Genomic DNA, 20,536 nt, shown 5'->3' with positions numbered 1-20,536 from the left:
GTATGCCTTCAATTTTGAATAAATCCCCAACAGTGTCACCAGCAAAGCCCCCCCACACCATCACACCTCCTCCTCCATGCTTCACGGGGGGAACCAGGCATGTAGAGTCCATCCGTTCACCTTTTCTGCGTCGCACAAAGACACGGTGGTTGGCACCAAAGATCTCAAATTTGGACTCATCAGACCAAAGCACAGATTTCCACTGGTCTAATGTCCATTCCTTGTGTTCTTTAGCCCAAACAAGTCTCTTCTGCTTGTTGCCTGTCCTTAGCAGTGGTTTCCTAGCAGCTATTTTACCATGAAGGCCTGCTGCACAAAGTCTCCTCTTAACAGTTGTTGTAGAGATGTGTCTGCTGCTAGAACTCTGTGTGGCATTGACCTGGTCTCTAATCTGAGCTGCTGTTAACCTGCGATTTCTGAGGCTGGTGACTTGGATAAACTTATCCTCAGAAGCAGAGGTGACTCTTGGTCTTCCTTTCCTGGGGCGGTCCTCATGTGAGCCAGTTTCTTTGTAGCGCTTGATGGTTTTTGCAACTGCACTTGGGGACACTTTCAAAGTTTTCCCAATTTTTCGGACTGACTGACCTTCATTTCTTAAAGTAATGATGGCCACTCATTTTTCTTTACTTAGCTGCTTTTTTCTTGCCATAATACAAATTCTAACAGTCTATTCAGTAGGACTATCAGCTGTGTATCCACCAGACTTCTGCACAACACAACTGATGGTCCCAACCCCATTTATAAGGCAAGAAATCCCACTTATTAAACCTGACAGGGCACACCTGTGAAGTGAAGACCATTTCCGGTGACTACCTCTTGAAGCTCATCAAGAGAATGCCAAGAGTGTGCAAAGCCGTCATCAAAGCAAAAGGTGGCTACTTTGAAGAACCTAGAATATAAGACATATTTTCAGTTGTTTGACACTTTTTTGGTAAGTATATAATTCCACATGTGTTAATTCATAGTTTTGATGCGTTCAGTGTGAATGTACAATTTTCATAGTCATGAAAATACAGAAAAATCTTTAAATGAGAAGGTGTGTCCAAACTTTTGGTCTGTACTGTATATATATATATATATATATATATATATATATATATATTGATAACAATCACGGTTGCAAGGATTTGAGTGATATTATTATTTATATATATATATATATATATATATATATATATATTTTTTTTACACTCATTTACTCTTTTTTTACTCATTTTTCTGAGTATGATAATGGTTTACATACATATTCATAATATATACTTCTTTCTACACCCCTTTTTTTGTCTTTCACTTTATTTATCTCACTTCATTATGAGTTTTATATTTCTCACACATTTTTATTACCTTCATACATTGGTTTTTATTTTTTTACACTACACCCATATTATCGTTCATCACACACTTTTTACATATCTTCATGGCACTTCATTCACACATTCACTGTTTTTTTCACACCACACCTTCATTTTCACATTATATTATTTGTTTTAGTTATTTTCATTCAAGTTCAACGCACCTTCACTGTCTTCACATTATACTCATCATCTTTCTATCACTTCTAGCGATATTTGTGGTTATGAGGATATGGAGGACACACACATCAATCAATTTGATTTCTATCACTTTTTTATTTATTATTATTATTATTATTTTCATTCAAACATTTCACTCATTACACCTCCCTTCCAGGAGCAATTACCAGGACACTCCCCCTCTTCCATGTAGGCAACTTTATTTGCAGGTAAGGCTTATTGCCAGGTTTCAATATGGCCACTACCAGCGTTGTGCGCCGCAGTGTGCGTGCGTCTTGCGGATCTTCTGATTGGCTGCGGACTGGGGGCGCGTCATGAATGGCAAACACGCCCTTCAGTGACGCGCTCGGGGTTGGCGGCCCCGGAAGTATCTGCAGTGACTCACACAGGGCTAGCGGCGCCCGATAGAAGGACACTGGTAATTAGTATATAGATGGCCAACAGCTGCAAGCCTTTTGTATATATATGGCACTGTTCCCCCTCACACCACACTCCCTGACGAAGCGAGGAGCGAAAAGGCGTTGGAGTGGTGTGAGGGGAACCGGGGTATGTCTCTAATGTGACTTTCATTGCAATTTGAGCACTTTATTATCTGTGTATATCTCAGTGAATTGTGATTACTGTATATCATAGAATCATAGAATCATAGAATGGTAGAGTTGTAAGGGACCTCCTGGGTCATCTGGTCCAACCCCCTGCTCAATGCAGGATTCACCAAACCATCTCAGACAGATGTCTGTCCAGCCTCTGTTTGAAGACGTCCATTGAAGGAGAACTCACCACCTCTCGTGGCCGCCTGTTCCACTCATTAATCACCCTAACTGTCAAAAAGTTTTTTCTAATATCTAATATGTGTCTCCTCCCATTTAGTTTCATCCCATTGCTTCTAGTCTTTCCTTGTGCAAATGAGAATAAAGATGATCCTTCTACAATGTGACAGCCCTTGACATATTTGTAGACAGCTATTAAGTCTCCTCTCAGTCTTCTTTTTTGCAAGCTAAACATTCCCAAATCCTGCAACCGTTCCTCATAGGACAGGGTTTGCAGACCAGTCACCATTCTGGTCGCTCTTCTCTGAACTTGCTCCAGTTTGTCTATGTCTTTTTTAAAATGTGGTGCCCAAAACTGTACACAGTATTCCAGATGAGGTCTGACCAAAGAGGAGTAAAGACCGATAATGACTTCACGTGATCTAGACTGTATGCTTCTGTTAATACATCTCAGAATTGTATTTGCCTTTTTTGCTGCTGCATCACACTGTTGACTCATGTTCAGTCTATGATCTATTAGTATACCTAAGTCTTTTTCACATGTACTGTTGCTTAGCTCTATTCCTCCCATTCTGTATATGCTTTTTTCATTTTTATTGCCCAGATGTAGTACTTTGCATTTTTCCCTGTTAAAAACCATTCTGTTGGTTGCTGCCCACTGCTCCAGTTTATTTAGGTCTTTTTGAATCCTCTCTCTCTCTTCTCTAGTATTAGCTATCCCTCCTAGCTTTGTGTCATCAGCAAATTTAATCAGTTTACCCTCAATTCCTTCATCTAAATCATTGATAGAGATGTTGAACAATACAGGTCCCAGGACAGAGCCCTGTAGTACCCCACTTGAGACATTCATCCAGCTGGATGTGAAGCCATTTACAACCACCCTTTGAGTCCGATCACTAAGCCAGTTATGAATCCACCTAACAGTTGCCTGGTCCATTGCATACTTGGTCATTTTTTCAATAAGGATGGTGTGAGATACTTTGTCAAATGCTTTGCTGAAGTCAAGATATACTATATCTACAGCATTTCCCTGATCCACCCAGTCAGTGATTCTGTCATAGAAGGAAATTAAGTTAGTCTGACATGACTTGTTAGTTACAAACCCATGCTGACTCTGGTTAATCACTTCATTCTTATCCATGTACTTACATACATGTTGTTTAATAATTTGTTCAAAGATCTTTCCTGGTATAGAAGTCAGACTCACCGGCCTATAGTTCCCTGGGTCCACCTTCTTCCCCTTTTTGAAGATAGGAACAACATTTGCTCTTCTCCAGTCTTCTGGGACTTCTCCTGTTCTCCAAGAATTTTCAAAGATTATGGAGAGTGGTTCTAAAATTTCTTCTACGATCTCCTTCAGTACTCTGGGGTGTAATTCATCTGGACCTGGAGACTTGAACTCATTTATGTTAGCTAAATATTCCCTCACAATCTTTCTGTTTACAGATAACTTGGATTCCTCTATTCCTTTAAAAGGACAGTGAAGATCAGTTGATGTTACATTTTCTTTCTGAGAGAAAACAGATGCAAAATAGGAATTAAAAAGTTCGGCCTTCTCAACATCCTCTCTTACCATTTCTCCATTTTCATCCTGTAAAAATCCTATAGCATCTTTGACTTTTCTTTTACTTTTGACATACCCCCAAAATCCTTTTTTATTGCTTTTGACATCTCTTGCAAGCCTTAATTCATTGTCAGCTTTAGCTAACCTGATACGTGCCCTACAGGATCTGCAGACTGCATTATAATCTTCTTTAGATATGCCTCCCTCTTTTCATTTAATAAACATTTCTTTCTTTCTTTTTAGCATGTGTTTAAGTTCTGTGTTCATCCATCCTGGTTTCCTTAAATGCTTCCCATTCTTCCTACTTTTCGGGATTGTTAACGATTGTGCTTTGAGAATTTCATTTTTAAAAATTTCCCATCCTTCCTGGACATTTTTGTCCTTAAGGACATCCAGCCATTGGATCCCTCCTATTCTCTTGCTGAGTCTCTTAAAATCTGCCTTTCTAAAATCTAACCTTGAAGTTTGAGTCTTCACATGTCTTCCTCCTCTAGTTATCCAAAATTCTATAATAGCATGATCGCTGCCTCCTAGGGTCCCAGCCACCTTTACCTCCTCAACCATTTCCTCCCTGTTTATAAGGATTAGATCCAAAGTAGCAGATCCCCTTGTTTTCTCCCCTACCTTTTGGAAGATAAAGTTGTCAGCAAGAGAGGATAAGAATTTGCTTGGCCTGTTAGCTTTACTTGAGAGAGATTCCCAACAAATGTCTGGATAGTTGAAATCTCCCATGACCACTACGTCATATTTTTTGGAGAACTTGGTCATTTGATACATAAAGAGTTCATCCATATCTTCAGCTTGCCCAGGTGGCCTGTAGTAAATGCCTACAATGGTGTCCTTTCCGTTGTTCTCTCCTTGTATTCTTACCCAAACAGTTTCCACAGAACTCCCAGTCTCTGAAGCTTCAATCTCTGTGCAGATATACACTTTTCTAACATACAATGCAACACCTCCTCCTCGTTTATCAAGTCTGTTTCTTGCAAATAAGTTGTATCCTTTTAGCCTTTTATTCCAATCATGTGTATCGTCCCACCAAGTTTCAGTGATTCCAATGACATCATATTCCTTTTCCTGCGTTAGTAGTTCCAATTCTCCTTGTTTGTTGCCCATGCTTTGTGCATTTGTATAAAAACATTTTAGTTTGTGATTGGTTTCTCTTCCTCCCATATTTTTATTTAGATTTTTTTGTCTTTGTTCTTCTTTTCCACTTCCAGTAGCAGAGATCTCAATAGTATTTGTCAGCTGTATGGCTTTTTCTGGCCTTTTGCTTCCCTTCCCACATTGTTCTGGTATAAAGCTCTTCTGATGAGTGTAGCAAGGCGACTTCCAAATACATGTTTTCCAGTCTTCGTAAGGTGCACCCCATCTCTAGCAAGTAGTCCATCGTATAGGTAATTCATTCCGTGATCCAGAAATCCAAATCCTTGTTGACGGCACCATCGACGTAGCCAGTTGTTCACCTGTAGAATCTTATTCCACCTCATTGTTCCATGGCCATCCACTGGGAGGATGGATGAGAAGACCACCTGCGCTCCCAATTCTTTCACTTTCTTGCCTAAGTCTTCAAAGTATATATTGGCCCCACTACTAATAGTAGCATGGATATATTTAAATATTGATTTGAGAATATATAATATATTGCACAGGCACTTTACCTTTAAATTCTTTAGTCTCACATGAAATATTTATTTATTTAATGATATTACAGTCATAATTTATTATTGTTCAATTATTGTGTATTAGTTGTGGGTAAATAAATTAGATTTCAGATATAATTATACAGATGATTTACTGAGGTGTGGATTTATTTTTTGTTATCTTATATGAGCATACCGCCCCGCTCCCCTCCTCCTGAGTTGTATTTTAATCATGCTTTTTAAATGAATTTTTAGCTTCTTGTTGTTGGTTTCGAGATGTTTAAGTTAAATAAAAACAATTTATGATGAATAATTAGTATTGTGTTATTCCTTTATGCCTTTTTTGTATGTGGAGTATGCTCAGTTTGAGGTATCTTGGATTATTTCATTAAAAATTAGTGGTATTTGCTTCTCTTTATAGGATTTGTTCTTGGACAGATCGCCTTTTCTCGGGGTCAAGAAGGAATTTTTCCCCATGACGCAAAATAGTTGACTGTGTCCTGGGGTTTTTACCTTCTTCTGGATCAACAGATTTAGGCAAAGGGATTTTAGTAATACCATTATTAGAATCACAAGAGTAATACAAAATATAAAACTGATGAAAAAATTATAAAAGGGGTTCATTTTTAATTGTAATAGGGCAGCAATAATAAAAATGGTAATAATACATTGTGTAGTGTTAGTGTAGAGAGAACAGTTGGGGGAGAAAGGTTGAACTGGATGGACCTAGGTCTTTAATCAACCTACGTTACTATGTTACTATGTAAATACTGTACATACAAAGGATTAGCCCATCAAAGTGCCCTCCTATTTATCCATCTCATATCTATAAGGGTATGCTCTGTTGGGAGTTTCCGTTTAATGATTAGTATTTATTTATATCTTAACTGAATTAAGGTTAAATCAAACTAGCAATTAAAGTTAGTAGATGGCTTGTATACTTTGTTTAGTGTTATAGTATGTCTCACCCCCCATATAAGTTAGAGGGTGAGTATCAATCGGAAACATATGACCTTCTTTTACTCATCCTCTTCGCACAAGGAATTCACGGGGAAACTCTTAGGGAACGAACTTAGGGAACGAGTCAGGAGGGGGTCTAGGTGGGATTCTATCCAGCGCGTCCAGACTTCAAAAAATAATTCCATTGTATCAGTTTTAGTGGCTTCAATCTGTTCATACATCATTATATTATCTAGTTTGCTTTTTTTAACTAGAGACAGTGAAAGGATTGATGTTTTCCATTGAGAAGCAATATGGATTCTAGAGGCCATTGTGATATAATTAAGTAGTTTAGATGTTTTATTGGATATGTCTTGTGGCCTATCTCCAAACAATAATACCGTAGCCGGGCAGACCCCCCTATCACACCCCTAATTAGAGATTTAACTTCTTGACAAAAAGTTATCACCAAGGGACAGGACTGCCAAATATGTTTCATGTCTCCTGGTTCATTACATCCTCTGAAACATCTGTCTGAGACACTGGGGTAGATTTTATGTACATAGTTACATAGTTACATAGTTTATAAGGCCGAAAAAAGACAAGCGTCCATCCAGTTCATCCTATTTCTTGTGCACTGCAGCTATTCCGCAGCGTTGATCCAGGGGAAGGCAAAAAAAAACCCATGCGGTATAGGCCAATTTACATCATTGAGGAAAAACTCACTTCCCGACTCCAATCTGGCAGTCAGATTAAATCCCTGGATTAATTAACTATCACTAAGCATAAGATGTCATTTTATTGTTCTCAAGAAAGGCGTCATTAAGTGATGTAATGTAGTTTTACCGGAACATAGTAGGCTCTATGTAGGACTTTCAATGAAGTCTCAGTAAGTCAGGTCTGATGACTTCCTTTTGATAAATCATCAAAACAGCGACACCATCTCTTTGATGACAGATTGAAGCCGAGATCGTTCTCCTACTGTTCTGCACACTGCAACTTTTCCTCTGCCGGGGGGTTGGTTGTATATAAAGTACAGCAGTGAGATAATTCCTCCACTGTTAAAATTATAAATGCATTTTCGTTGAAACACTGTAGGCAAAGTGGCACTACTGTTATTAAAACATTTTTTTGCGAAGTGTAGAACTTGGTTAATGTGCATCATTTCTCTTACTGGGGGATTATATTTTTGTATGAATTCCTGCCTAGAGATGATGGATCTGTTGGAAGCTCAGAGGTGTCTTAGACTGGTAATTCCCCTAATCTTCCACCACTTAAAAGAGTTTGGTTCGAGTCCAGGGGTAAACATAATATCGATAATAGAGGGGAAGGATTAGATTGCATTTTCAATTTGAATCTGAGTTTTCTCCAAAGTGTGAGGGAATGGTAGGTATGCGGCAACAGAGCAGCTAATATAGTAGGTAATTGTATATCTGAAAAGGTTTTGGTGGGTATTGTTATAGGCAGTGATATAAAAAGATATAGAAAACGGGGTAATGTTACCATTTTTATTGAGTGAATACAGCCTAGCCAGGAAAGGTGTGCTGAAGACCATTTATTGAGATCATGTTGTAATTGCTGGAGTAGAGGAGTTTACTGTAGTTCCATTTAAAAAGTATCAATTTATTTGTAGTTAAATGTATTCCCAAGTAGGTGAGATAATGATCCCTTTTAATGAATCCAAGCTGGGATATTATATGATCTTGCATGGGGGTTGGAGTGTTTATGAACATTGAGCAGGACAACATCTGCAAGGAGTTTGTATGTTCTCCCCGTGGGTTTTCTCCGGGTTCTCCGGTTTCCTCCCACACCCCAAAGACTGATAGGGAAAGTAGATTGTGAGCCCCAATGGGGACAGCGCCCATAATGTCTTTAAATTGTCTGAATTGTAAAGCGCTGCGGAATATGTCGGCGCTATATAAATAAAAAGATTATTATTTATAATTGCTTTAGATTTGTAAATGTTAATTTTTGAATCTGTGTAGTATGGAGTAGAGGTTCGGGAGTGTTGTTAAGGGTTGTGTTATGGTTAATAGAAGGTCATCTGTGAAGAGGGTTACTTTGTAGTCCTGATGTGTACCGAGTCCTTGATATCCTTTAATATCAGCAGGTGCCCTTATGGCTTCACCCAGAGGCTCTATAGCTAAGTGCAAATAATGCCGACGATAGCGGGCATCCTTGCCGAGTGCCTCTTTGTATCTTAGTAGGTACGGGTTTGGTAGATGGGAGTTTTAGATATGCTGCGGGAGAGTCATATAGTAATTTTAACGATGTTATGAGGCCACGTGGAAATCCATATAAAGGTAGCATATTAAAGAGATAGGGCCAGGAAATGGAGTCAAAAGCTTTTTTAATATCCAAAGCTAGCATCATCAGAGGTTTTTGTCCATCTTAGCTTTATATATAATATTTAAATTTCGCCTAATGTTATCAGGGGCTCGCCTTGTTGGGATAAATCCCACTTGATCATGATGGATTAATGCTGGGAGTAAGGTGTTTATTCTTATAGATGTGAATATTTTGAGGTCTACATTCAGAAGTGATACGGGTCTATAGTTTTTTTTTTGTGAGTTGAGGGTCTCGTTTGGGTTTCGGTATGACGCTTACATGGGCTATGTAAAATTCTGGTGGCATCTGATTTCCTTTTAGGAATAAGTTGTAAGATTTCCTGATATGGGGGAGCAGTACCTCTAGACGTTTTTTTTTTTTATAGCAGATAGCTGTAAGTCCATCGGGCCCGTTTTGAAGATCCTTTATTTGTTGGGTTATAGCTTCTTCGGTTATTTCTGAAAGATGATGTTGGGCTGCCGATTCTGAAATTTTGGGTAGGTGTAGGTGCTGAAAGAAGTCTCGCATCAATTGTGGGGAGGGAGATGCAATGTAAAATCTAGAATATTGTTAAAGTATTTGGGGCAAGAAAAGGAGAAGAAGTGAGTCTCTTGTAGGCATAGGATATCAGGGCTATGTTTGGAGTAATCTAAGAAAGCTTTTTTATGCTTCGTGGGTGAATTAAACCCGCGAACATTGTGAGATATGACCCTACGCCTCATGGATATAAATCTGCACGCTGTATCGGCCTCTGAAGGTCGCTTTCACCGTTGGTCGACATGTTCTAGATTTTGTTTTATTAGTATACTGGTTCCCAACATTGGAGATAGCGTAGTTAAAAGGGTAAAAGGGGGAGTAGGGGGTTAGAACAAAGAAAGTACACAAATAGTGCACAAAAATTGTGTGGGAGACCCAACTTGATTGGTGACTTGGTATCCCAAACGATCACCGGGTATTGGGAACATGTTGGTTCCCTGAACTTAGGCCAGATAGATCACAGATTTAAACTAATTTAGTCTTGGTGTTACTAAACGATAGACAAGCGTAACTTATCATAGCATGAAACAGTATTAAACAGTTTGTCTTAACATAAATTGTAATAAATGTTAACAATCATTCTTTTTGAAAAATTACTGGAATTGTAGTAGAGAGACTTTCGCGAAAAGTTTTGAGCTTTTAACAAACATTTCACATTTTTATAAAGACTTTTTATAAAGAGAGGAGATTGAGGGTTTAAAACAAAACTAGTGGATAATCCCAAAACTTATTCTCCCAAAAACTGCAGATAAGAGAAAGAGAAAGAACACAGCTATACTGCAGACACCAGAGCATCAGTTATATCTGAAGCCATTGTGGAAATAAAAATTAGAAGTTGTCAAAACAAAGCCCCCTTCACTGACATCACCTCCTGCTCTGCAGCTATTGGCTGAAGTTGCACTTCCCAGACAAACTATATATGATTTTATACAGCCACCACTAGGGGGAGCTCACTACATACAGATTATTAGTCATCACTAGTGATGAGCGAGTATGTTCTGTTAACCCTTTCGGCGAGTATGCTCGGGCCGAGCACCGAGTATTTACAGCTGCTCGGTGATATCGCTCCCGTGTGCATGATTTGCAACTGTTTGACAGCTTTATTACATGGCAGGAATGTCTATTTCTTACACGTTCCTCACATGTAATAAAGCTGTCAAACAGTCGCAAATCATGCACACGGGAGCGATTCAACCATATCACCGAGCAGCTATAAATACTCGCTTGGCCCGAGCATACTCGGCGAAAGGGTTAACAGAACATACTCGCTCAACACTAGTCATCACTACATACAGATTTATACAGCCACCACTAGAGGGAGCTCACTACATACAGATTTATACAGTCACCACTAGAGGGAGCTCACTACATACAGATTTATACAGCCACCACCAGAGGAAGCTCACTACATACAGATTTATACAGCCACCACTAGAGGGAGCTCACTACATACAGATTTATACAGTTACAACTCAGGGGAGCTCACTACATACAGATTTATACAGCCACCACTAGGGGGAGCTCACTACATATAGATTTATACAGCCACCACTAGATGGAACTCACTACATACAGATTTATACAGCCACCACTAGGGGGAGCTCACTACATGCCAATTTATACAGCCACCTCTATGGGGAGCCCATTACATACAGATTTATACAGCCACCATTAGAAGGAGCTCACTACATACAGATTTATACAGCCACCACGAGGGGGAGCTCACTACATGCAGATTTTTACAGCCACCACTAGGGGGAGCTCACTGCAGACACATTTATACAGCCACCAGTAGAGGGAGCTCAGTACATACAGAGGTATACAGCCTCCACTAGGGGGAGCTCACTACATACAGATTTATACAGCCACCAGTAGAGGGAGCTCAGTACATACAGAGTTATACAGCCTCCACTAGAGGGAGCTCACTACATACAGATTTATACAGCCACCACTAGGGGAGCTCACTACATACAGATTTATACAGCCACCATGAGGGGGAGCTCACTACATGCAGATTTTTACAGCCACCACTAGGGGGAGCTCACTGCAGACACATTTATACAGCCACCAGTAGAGGGAGCTCAGTACATACAGAGGTATACAGCCTCCACTAGGGGGAGCTCACTACATACAGATTTATACAGCCACCAGTAGAGGGAGCTCAGTACATACAGAGTTATACAGACACCACTAGGGGGAGCTCAGTACATACAGAGTTATACAGACACCACTAGAGGGATCTCACTACATACAGATTTATACCACTAGGGGGAGCTCACTACATACAGATTTATACCACTAGGGGGTGCTTAGTAAATAAAGATTTATACAGTCACTGTAATATTGTTACATAGTTACATACGGCTGAAAAAAGACAAATGTCCATCAAGTTCAGCCAAGGGATGGGAAAGAATATTGGTAATGGGGTAAATGTATAACTAAAATACATGATCCAGCCCATTCCCAGAGCTAATCTTTCCCTCCTGATCCCTATTGTCATTCCACTGGTGCAAACATTCAAAAAAGAGCCGTACACATTTACATCGGCCTTTATGTTATTTTCTTCTGAACAAAAAAAAAAAATAGCATCTAAGCCCTTTTTTGAAATTGTTGACCACAGATTAATAGTTCTCATAGTGAAGAAGCCTTATGTCCTCTGGAGATTGAACCTTTCTCTCTACAGGCAGAGGGAGCGAGCGCCATCTCCTCTTTTGAGGGATTTTACATGAAACAGCCATTGACTATACCTTTTTTGCATATTTATGTCCTTGTACCAGTTAATCATCTCCCCCCTAAGATGTCTCTTGTCAAGGCTAAATAAATGTAATTATTTTAATCTTTACTCATAACCAAGATCCTCCATGCCCCTTATCAGTTTTGTGGCTCTTCTTTGTATTTTTTCAAGGGAATCCTTTCTATGAACTGGTGCCCAGAAATGAACTGAATATGGGGGGTCACACTAACGCTTTGTAAAGTGGCCGTATCATGTCCTTGTCCCATTAGTTCATGCTACTTATAATACATAACAATATTGTGCCACACATTGACATTTCATGCTATTAAGTCTGTGATCCACAAGTACACCGAGTTCCTTCTGCAGAAATGACTCCTAGTTTTATTTTTCCTAGAAAATACGATGTCCACAGATTATTACACCCAGATCATTCTGCACAAGTGACTCTCCTAGTTTTAATTTCCCTAGAATATACGATGTCCACAGATTATTACACCCACATCCTTCTGCACAAGTGACTCTCCTAGTTTTAATTTCCCTAGAATATAGAATGTCCACAGATTATTACACCCAGATCCTTCTGCATAAGTGACTCCTAGTTTTAAATTTCCCTAGAATATACGATGTCCACAGATTATTACACCCAGATCCTTCCGCACAAGTGACTCTCCTAGTTTTAATTTCCCTAGAATATACGATGTCCACAGATTATTACACCCAGATCCTTCTGCACAAGTGACTCTCCTAGTTTTAATTTCCCTAGAATATATGATGCCCACAGATTATTACACCCAGATCCTTCTGCACAAGTGACTCTCCTAGTTTTAATTTCCCTAAAATATACGATGTCCACAGATTATTACACACAGATCCTTCTGCACAAGTGACTCCTAGTCTTAATTTTCCCTAGAATATACGATGCCCACAGATTATTACACCCAGATCCTTCTGCACAAGTGACTCTCCTAGTTTTAATTTCCCTAGAATATACGATGCCCACAGATTATTACACCCAGATCCTTCTGCACAAGTGACTCTCCTAGTTTTAATTTCCCTAAAATATATACGATGTCCACAGATTATTACACCCAGATCCTTCTGCACAAGTGACTCCTAGTTTTAATTTCCTTAAAATATACGATGTCCACAGATTATTACACCCAGATCCTTCTGCATAAGTGACTCCTAGTTTTAATTTCCCTAGAATATACGATGTCCACAGATTATTACACCCAGATCCTTCCGCACAAGTGACTCTCCTAGTTTTAATTTCCCTAGAATATACGATGTCCACAGATTATTACACCCAGATCCTTCTGCACAAGTGACTCTCCTAGTTTTAATTTCCCTAGAATATATGATGCCCACAGATTATTACACCCAGATCCTTCCGCACAAGTGACTCTCCTAGTTTTAATTTCCCTAGAATATACGATGTCCACAGATTATTACACCCAGATCCTTCTGCACAAGTGACTCTCCTAGTTTCAATTTCCCTAGAATATACGATGCCCACAGATTATTACACCTAGATCCTTCTGCACAAGTGACTCTCCTAGTTTTAATTACCCTAGAATATACGATGCCCACAGATTATTACACCCAGATCCTTCTGCACAAGTGACTCTCCTAGTTTTAATTTCCCTAAAATATACGATGTCCACAGATTATTACACACAGATCCTTCTGCACAAGTGACTCCTAGTCTTAATTTTCCCTAGAATATACGATGCCCACAGATTATTACACCCAGATCCTTCTGCACAAGTGACTCTCCTAGTTTTAATTTCCCTAGAATATACGATGCCCACAGATTATTACACCCAGATCCTTCTGCACAAGTGACTCTCCTAGTTTTAATTTCCCTAAAATATACGATGTCCACAGATTATTACACCCAGATCCTTCTGCACAAGTGACTCCTAGTTTTAATTTCCTTAAAATATACGATGTCCACAGATTATTACACCCAGATCCTTCTGCACAAGTGACTCTCCTAGCTTTAATTTCCCTAGACTATACGATGTCCACAGATTATTACACCCAGATCCTTCTGCACAAGTGACTCTCCTAGTTTTAATTTCCCTAGAATATACGATGCCCACAGATTATTACACCCAGATCCTTCTGCACAAGTGACTCTGCTAGTTTTATTTTACTGTAAAACTGACTTGGTAATATGATTCCCCAGTTTGGTCAGTATAGTTATTGTTTTATTTCAGAAATTTGTAAAAATAAATTTTTACTTGTGTCACCACTTTCCAAGAGCCGTAATGTTTTCAATTTTTGTAATCTGCCGCTGTGTGATTGCTTGTTTTATGCACCCAGAGACAATTTTCTTAATGATATCATTTTGGATTATATATGATGTTTTAATCACCTGTTATTACATTTTGTTCTGTTCTGAAAAAACGCAATTCTGGCATTTTGATTTTTTTTTTCTCATTACGCTGTTTACTGATCGGATTAATTTACTTTATATTTTGATGGATCTGACTTTTATGAATGCATCGATACCAAATATGTGTAGTTTTTTATTTCTTAATTTTTAATGTGGTAAAAGGGGGGTTATTTGTACATTTTGTTGGTATTATTTTTCAGATTTTTTTTCTTTTTTTTTTTGCTTTTCACTGTATTTTTTAGTTCCCTAAGGGGACTTGAACCTGCTTGTTCTATATACAGCAATACAAAAGCATTTAAAGGGAACCTGTCATGTCCTGGCTACCCTCTACACTGCCCCCATAGTGTTGTTAGTGATGCAATGTTCATCACTAACAAGCTTTTTTCATTAAAATTGGTGCAGCTATAATTATTTTATAACCTGTAATATACAGAGATCCTACCTGCTCGTTCAGCCATAGGGGTGTGATTCTCATATTCAGTCTTGGGTGGGCGCAGCATTCACTCACTGCTGGCGCCGCCCATGTATCTGAATATTGCTTCGGCCAAGCGCTGATATTGTGGGGCGCATGCGCATTTGTACATGTCCGGCTGCCTGCGCAGTGAGGCTGTGTGATTACCAGCTTCACTGCGCACGCGCTATGTTCCTCGCGTGTGCGCAGTGAAGCTGTGTAGTTCGCGGTTTCACTGCGCATGCGCTATGACGCTCTATCCCCCGTGCATGCGCAGTGAAACCGCGAACTACACAGCTTCACTGCACAAGCGCGGGGAATAGAGCGTCATAGTGCATGCGCAGCGAAACCGCGAACTACACAGCTTCACTGCACACGCGCGGGGAATAGAGCATCATAGCGCATCCGCAGTGAAACCGCGAACTACACAGCTTCACTGCACACGCGCGGGGAATAGAGCGTCATAGCGCATGCGCAGTGAAACCGCGAACTACATAGCTTCACTGCACACGTGCGGGGAATAGAGCGTCATAGCGCATGCGCAGTCAAACCGCGAACTACACAGCTTCACTGCACACGCGCGGGGAATACAGCGTCATAGCGCATGCGCAGTCAAACCGCGAACTACACAGCTTCACTGCACACGCGCGGGGAATACAGAGTCATAGCGCATGCGCAGTCAAACCACGAACTACACAGCTTCACTGCACACACGCGGGGAATAGAGCATCATAGCGCATGCGCAGTGAAACCGCAAACTACACAGCTTCACTGCACACGCGCGGGGAATAGAGCGTTATAGCGCATGCGCAGTGAAACCGCGAACTACACAGCTTCACTGCACACGCGCGGGGAATAGAGCGTCATAGCGCATGCGCAGTGAAACCGCGAACTACACAGCTTCACTGCACACGCGCGGGGAATAGAGCGTCATAGCGCATGCGCAGCGAAACCGTGACATACACAGCTTCAGTGCACACGCGCGGCAGCATAGTGCGAGCGCAGTGAAGTTGGTAATCACACAGCCTCACTGCGCAGGTGGCCGGACCGCTACAAGCGCTTGCCTGGAGCACTATTCAAATACATGGGCGGCGCCAGCAGTGACTAAATGCTGCGCCAGCCCATGGCTGAATATGAGAATCACACCCCTATGACTGAACTAGCAGGTAGGATCTAAGTATATTAAAAGGTTATAAAATCATTATAGCTGCACCAATTTTAATGAAAAAAAAGTTGGACATTGCATCACTAACAATGCTATGGGGCAGTGTAGAGGGCAGCTAGGACGTGACAGGTTCCCTTTAAAGAATCTCTTGGGATTTGTCTTGCTTTCCTTGGCTTTCTGCATCATGGAGCAGTTCAGTACCCGGCCACGTCCCGCCACATGGTCCAGAGCAGCGGCATGGTCTGCCTCTATCATTTGGCCCTGGAAACACTGAATGTGCGGTATAACTGTGTACGAATAATATCCACATCTTATTGACCTACTTGTCTTCCAACAGAGACACAAGGCAGTATCGCTCCTCCAAACGTGGACCCTCACAGTTTTTGCCCCCATTCTGAGGGGCAGGATTGTTGCACTCCCTTGTCCTGTTCTTATTTGAGAAGGCGTCACATAAGCTCCAGGCGGACCAACAGCTCCAAGACCCATCAACGACAACTAGAAGGTTAGACAACAAAGAATTAACCAAATCCAAATTTATGGGTGCAGAACCATAAGCGACCCGGCACCAAAACAGTTTATTACCAGGAATCTTACTATTACGCAATATTTACTTTGTGTAGAAATAATGTACAGAGCTGTTATTCTAGCAGTGTATGGCGGTATTATCTGAGCACTGTTTGGAGGTATTATTTTTGCTTATATAGTGATAGTATTTGAGCACTGTATGGGGGGATTATTTTTGCATTATATAGTGTCATTATTTACTGTATGGTGTGTGACAAAGTCACTGGCAGAGTGTTGGAGGGGAGATATGTTTCACTGAGGCTATTAGCTTCAGTGATGTGAAACTGGAAGTTTTCTCCTGCATGGTATGTGCTGAGAGGGTTAATCAGACATATTTAAATGGGCCAGTTTGAGTGAACAACTATAGAGTGGGTGGGAGGTTGTTCACCATATCTCCACTTCAGGGTGTGGCCTGGGATTTAAATACTCGGCCTTCTGAGGCATTCAGTGTTCAGTAGGTCTGGAGAGAGGAACTCCAGACATGTTTGTGTTGAACTGACCTAAACCATGTGGAGTTGCCAAACTCTGAGCAGGCGGATCCCTGCTACCACAAGGACTGTGCTTTGTGTTACCAGTTTGTTCTGCTCTCCCGTTTTTTGCCCAGCGGGCAGCGTTTTCTTTTATGGACTCAATGTTGGTTTATGCTGCACTTTAATAAACCAACAAGAAATTTAAAAAGACAGCGTACCTGTGTTACCTCCGTGTGCAGCCGAGTAAACGATCTACCACAGGTGGTGGAGAATGCGGGCAAGATCCCCAGGAGGCCTGTGTAACGGCTGAGGACAAACTGAATGTCCTGGGTAAAGGCGGCCATAAGCCAGGAAACGAAGACAGACAGTATGGAGAACCTGGTCAAGCATCTTGTGTTAGCCCAGTAGGAGACAAGCAAGCTACTATTGCAACAGATCCACCAACAGCAGCAGCACCAAGAAGACCAGCTCCGACAGTAGCAGCAGATGGAATTGCTTGCAGAGGCAGTTCCTGTGAGGCCAGCAGCCCTTCCCCCCAACTCCAGGTGATGACTCGTATGTCCAGAAAGCGGTAAGACGAGGCATGCAAAAAATGACCCCGGGCGATGATGTGTTTTTAATTGAGTTTGAGAGGGTGGCAGAGCGGGAGAAGCTACCGCCAGAGCAGTGGGCGGAGGTACTGGCGCTCTATCTGACTGGTGAGCCCCAAAAGGCTTATTATCATTTGGCCTTACAGGATGCCCAGGAATGTTTAAAGTTGAAAACTGTGATACTGGCATGTGCAGAAGTGACTATATCAGTCACAGCCCAAAAGGTTCACAACTGGACGTATTTCGGTGATAAACCACCTCGCTCCCAAATGTTTGACCTTCTGCATCTTGTACAGAAGTCGCTGCAGCCGGAGTCCTCCACTCCAGCCCAGATGGTCGAGCGGCTTGTCATGGACAGATTTTTGTACTACCTTCCTAGACCGGTTCAGACCTGGGTTGCCCAGGGAGATCCCCGGAATGCAGATGAACTGGTTTGCTTAGTGGGAAGGTACGAGGTGGTCGAGAGGTCCATAAGGAAGCCGGGCTGTGTTGCATCCCCATACTGGGGTACCCAGAAGGAGCCCAAACCTCTAAAGAGGGGTAGTAGAGCCACAACTGGGGGGAGTCCAAGGTCCCAAGGGGTTGCTGAGGGGTTGCCAAAGGCCGCCGGTAAAGACTTGCTCTGTTGGAGGTGTCACAGTCCTGGACACATAGCCGCCCATTGTGCTATGTCCTATGAACAAATGGACTGCAGCATAGGGAGGCGGTTCTCATACTATGCCTATCCCGCCTGCAGTGTGGACTATCAGCCCGGTGAGGGGCCATAGGCATGTCCCATGATCATAAATGGTGTACTGGTGTTGGGACTTTTGGATTCAGAGAGTTTGGTGACTCTGGTAAGGGCCACACTCCCCCACCAGTTGATCCCTGGGAAACACGTGGGAGTCCTCTGTATCCACGAAGACGACAAGGACTATCCCATTGCCCAATTGACTATAAAAATGAACCGTGGTACTGAGTCCCATGGGGTGTGTCATTGCTGGTGACGAGGACGAGACAGGGACTCATGAGGATGAGATTCCTGAACGGAATTTTGGTACTGCGCAAATATAGGATCTTACATTGAAAGGTGCATTTGACAATGTGACTGTAATAAATGGGGTTGATCGAGAGCCGGGGGCTGACACCAGGTTCTCATATTTCACCTTCAATGAGGATCTGCTTTATCGGGTCACTAAACCAAGAGTGGAAGTGATAGAGCAGTTGTTGGTGCTGGGTCCCTATAGACGTAGGGTATTACATTTGGCCCATTCTCATGTCTCAGGGGGGCATCTGGGAGTAGACAAAACCCAAGATCGGGTCCTGCAGAGGTTCTACTGGCCTGGGTGTCATCGAGACATTGTTAATTTCTGCCGGTCTTGCCCTACTTGTCAGCTAACAGCTCCCGTGTCCTACTTTTGGAGTCCCCTGGTCCCATTACCCATTATAGAGGTCCCGTTTGACCGAATTGGTATGGACCTTGTAGGGCCCTTAGTTAAGTCTGCCAGGGGTCACCAATACATCCTAGTGGTACTGCACTATGCAACACATTACCCCGAGGCGGCACCATTGAGAAACTCCTCTGCCAGGAGTATAGCCCAAGAGCTGGTACATATCTTCTCCTGACAGTCCAGGGAATTGCTTTCATGTCGAAAGTGATGAGGGAGTTGTGTAAGGCTCTCCAGATTACACAACTCAGGACGTCAGTGTACCATCCGCAGACGGACGACCTGGTGGAGAGGTTTAATAAGACCCTAAAGTCCATGCTTAAAAAGGTTGGGGAGAAAGATGTCCGAGACTGGGATTGCCTACTCCTCTACCTGCTATTCTCCATTAGAGAAGACCCACAGGCCTCTACAGGGTACTCACCCTTCGAGTTGCTATATGGACGGCACCCTCGGGGACTTCTGGACATTGCAAAGGAGACCTGGGAAGCGGAGGTAACACCCCACCGAAGTGTCATCGAACATATGGCCAGATGCAGGACCGGATCACAAGGGTGATGCCAATTGTGAGGGAGAGCCTCCCTCAAGCACAAGAGGCCCAAGCTAGGGTCTACAATCGGTCGGCGAGGCAGTTTAGCCCTGGAGACTGGGTGTTGGTGTTGATCCCAAAGGTGGAGAGTAAATTCCTGACCAAGTAGCAAGTGTCATACGAGGTGGTCGAAAAGTTGAGTGACGTCAACTACAAAGTCCACCAACCAGGAAGAAGGAAGCTGTATCAGGTGTCCCAAGTTAACCTGCTCAAACCTGGGCGAGACAGGGGGTGGGTGGAAGCTACTTGCCTGGGGGCCCATCCTGAAGCCCAGAGACACTGTCACCGTCCCAGAAGCAACAGTGCCGAGAGCTGCTTCAGCGGAACTGGGACCTGTTTTCAGAGCTGCCAGTTTGTACGCAGGTGGTCAAGCATGAAATCTTGATGGAGCCGCATGTGAGGGTGAATCAAAGGCCGTATCGGATTCCTGAAGCCGACGTGAGGTGCTCTCCAAAGAGGTGAGGAGAATGTTGAGCCTGGGCATCTTCGAGGAGTCAAAGAGCGGCTGGTCCAGCCCCATTATCCTGGTGCCGAAGCCGGATGGAGAATGGCGATTCTGTAATGACTACAGGAAGCTGAATGAGTTGTCAAAGTTCAACGCGTATCCGATGCTCTGCGTCGATGAGCTCATTGAGAGGCTAGGGTCAGCCAGATATATCACCACCCTGGACCTAACGAAAAGGTACTGGCAGATTCTCCTGTCCCCAAGTGCCAAAGAGAAGATGGCTTTCTCTACTCCTGATGGGTGCTTTCAGTACACCAGGATGCCGTTCGGTTTGTAGGGAGCCCCACTTACCTTCCAGAGGGCCATGGACCGGATCCTAGTCTCTCACAAAAA

The 20,536-nt window shown here is 42.3% G+C and overlaps 1 protein-coding gene across 2 annotated transcripts in view; it reads right to left on the bottom strand.

The window, feature by feature from the left end:
• Nucleotides 1-20,536, bottom strand: part of C6 (complement C6) — an 82,470-nt gene that overhangs the window by 29,704 nt on the left and 32,230 nt on the right. For both annotated transcript variants that reach the window (XM_073682068.1, XM_073682075.1), the window contains exon 12: nt 16,385-16,556. In XM_073682068.1, coding sequence (XP_073538169.1) covers nt 16,385-16,556 — 172 coding nt within the window. The remainder of the gene's footprint in view (nt 1-16,384; nt 16,557-20,536) is intronic.

Source organism: Phyllobates terribilis, unplaced genomic scaffold (genome assembly GCF_046119375.1).
Source record: "Phyllobates terribilis strain yellow unplaced genomic scaffold, ASM4611937v1 Scaffold_1__5_contigs__length_1240528914, whole genome shotgun sequence".
In the NCBI taxonomy this organism is placed as follows: domain Eukaryota; kingdom Metazoa; phylum Chordata; class Amphibia; order Anura; family Dendrobatidae; genus Phyllobates; species Phyllobates terribilis.
The sequence above is the reverse complement of the archived record's forward strand: the minus strand, read 5'-3'. Positions and strand labels throughout refer to the sequence as shown.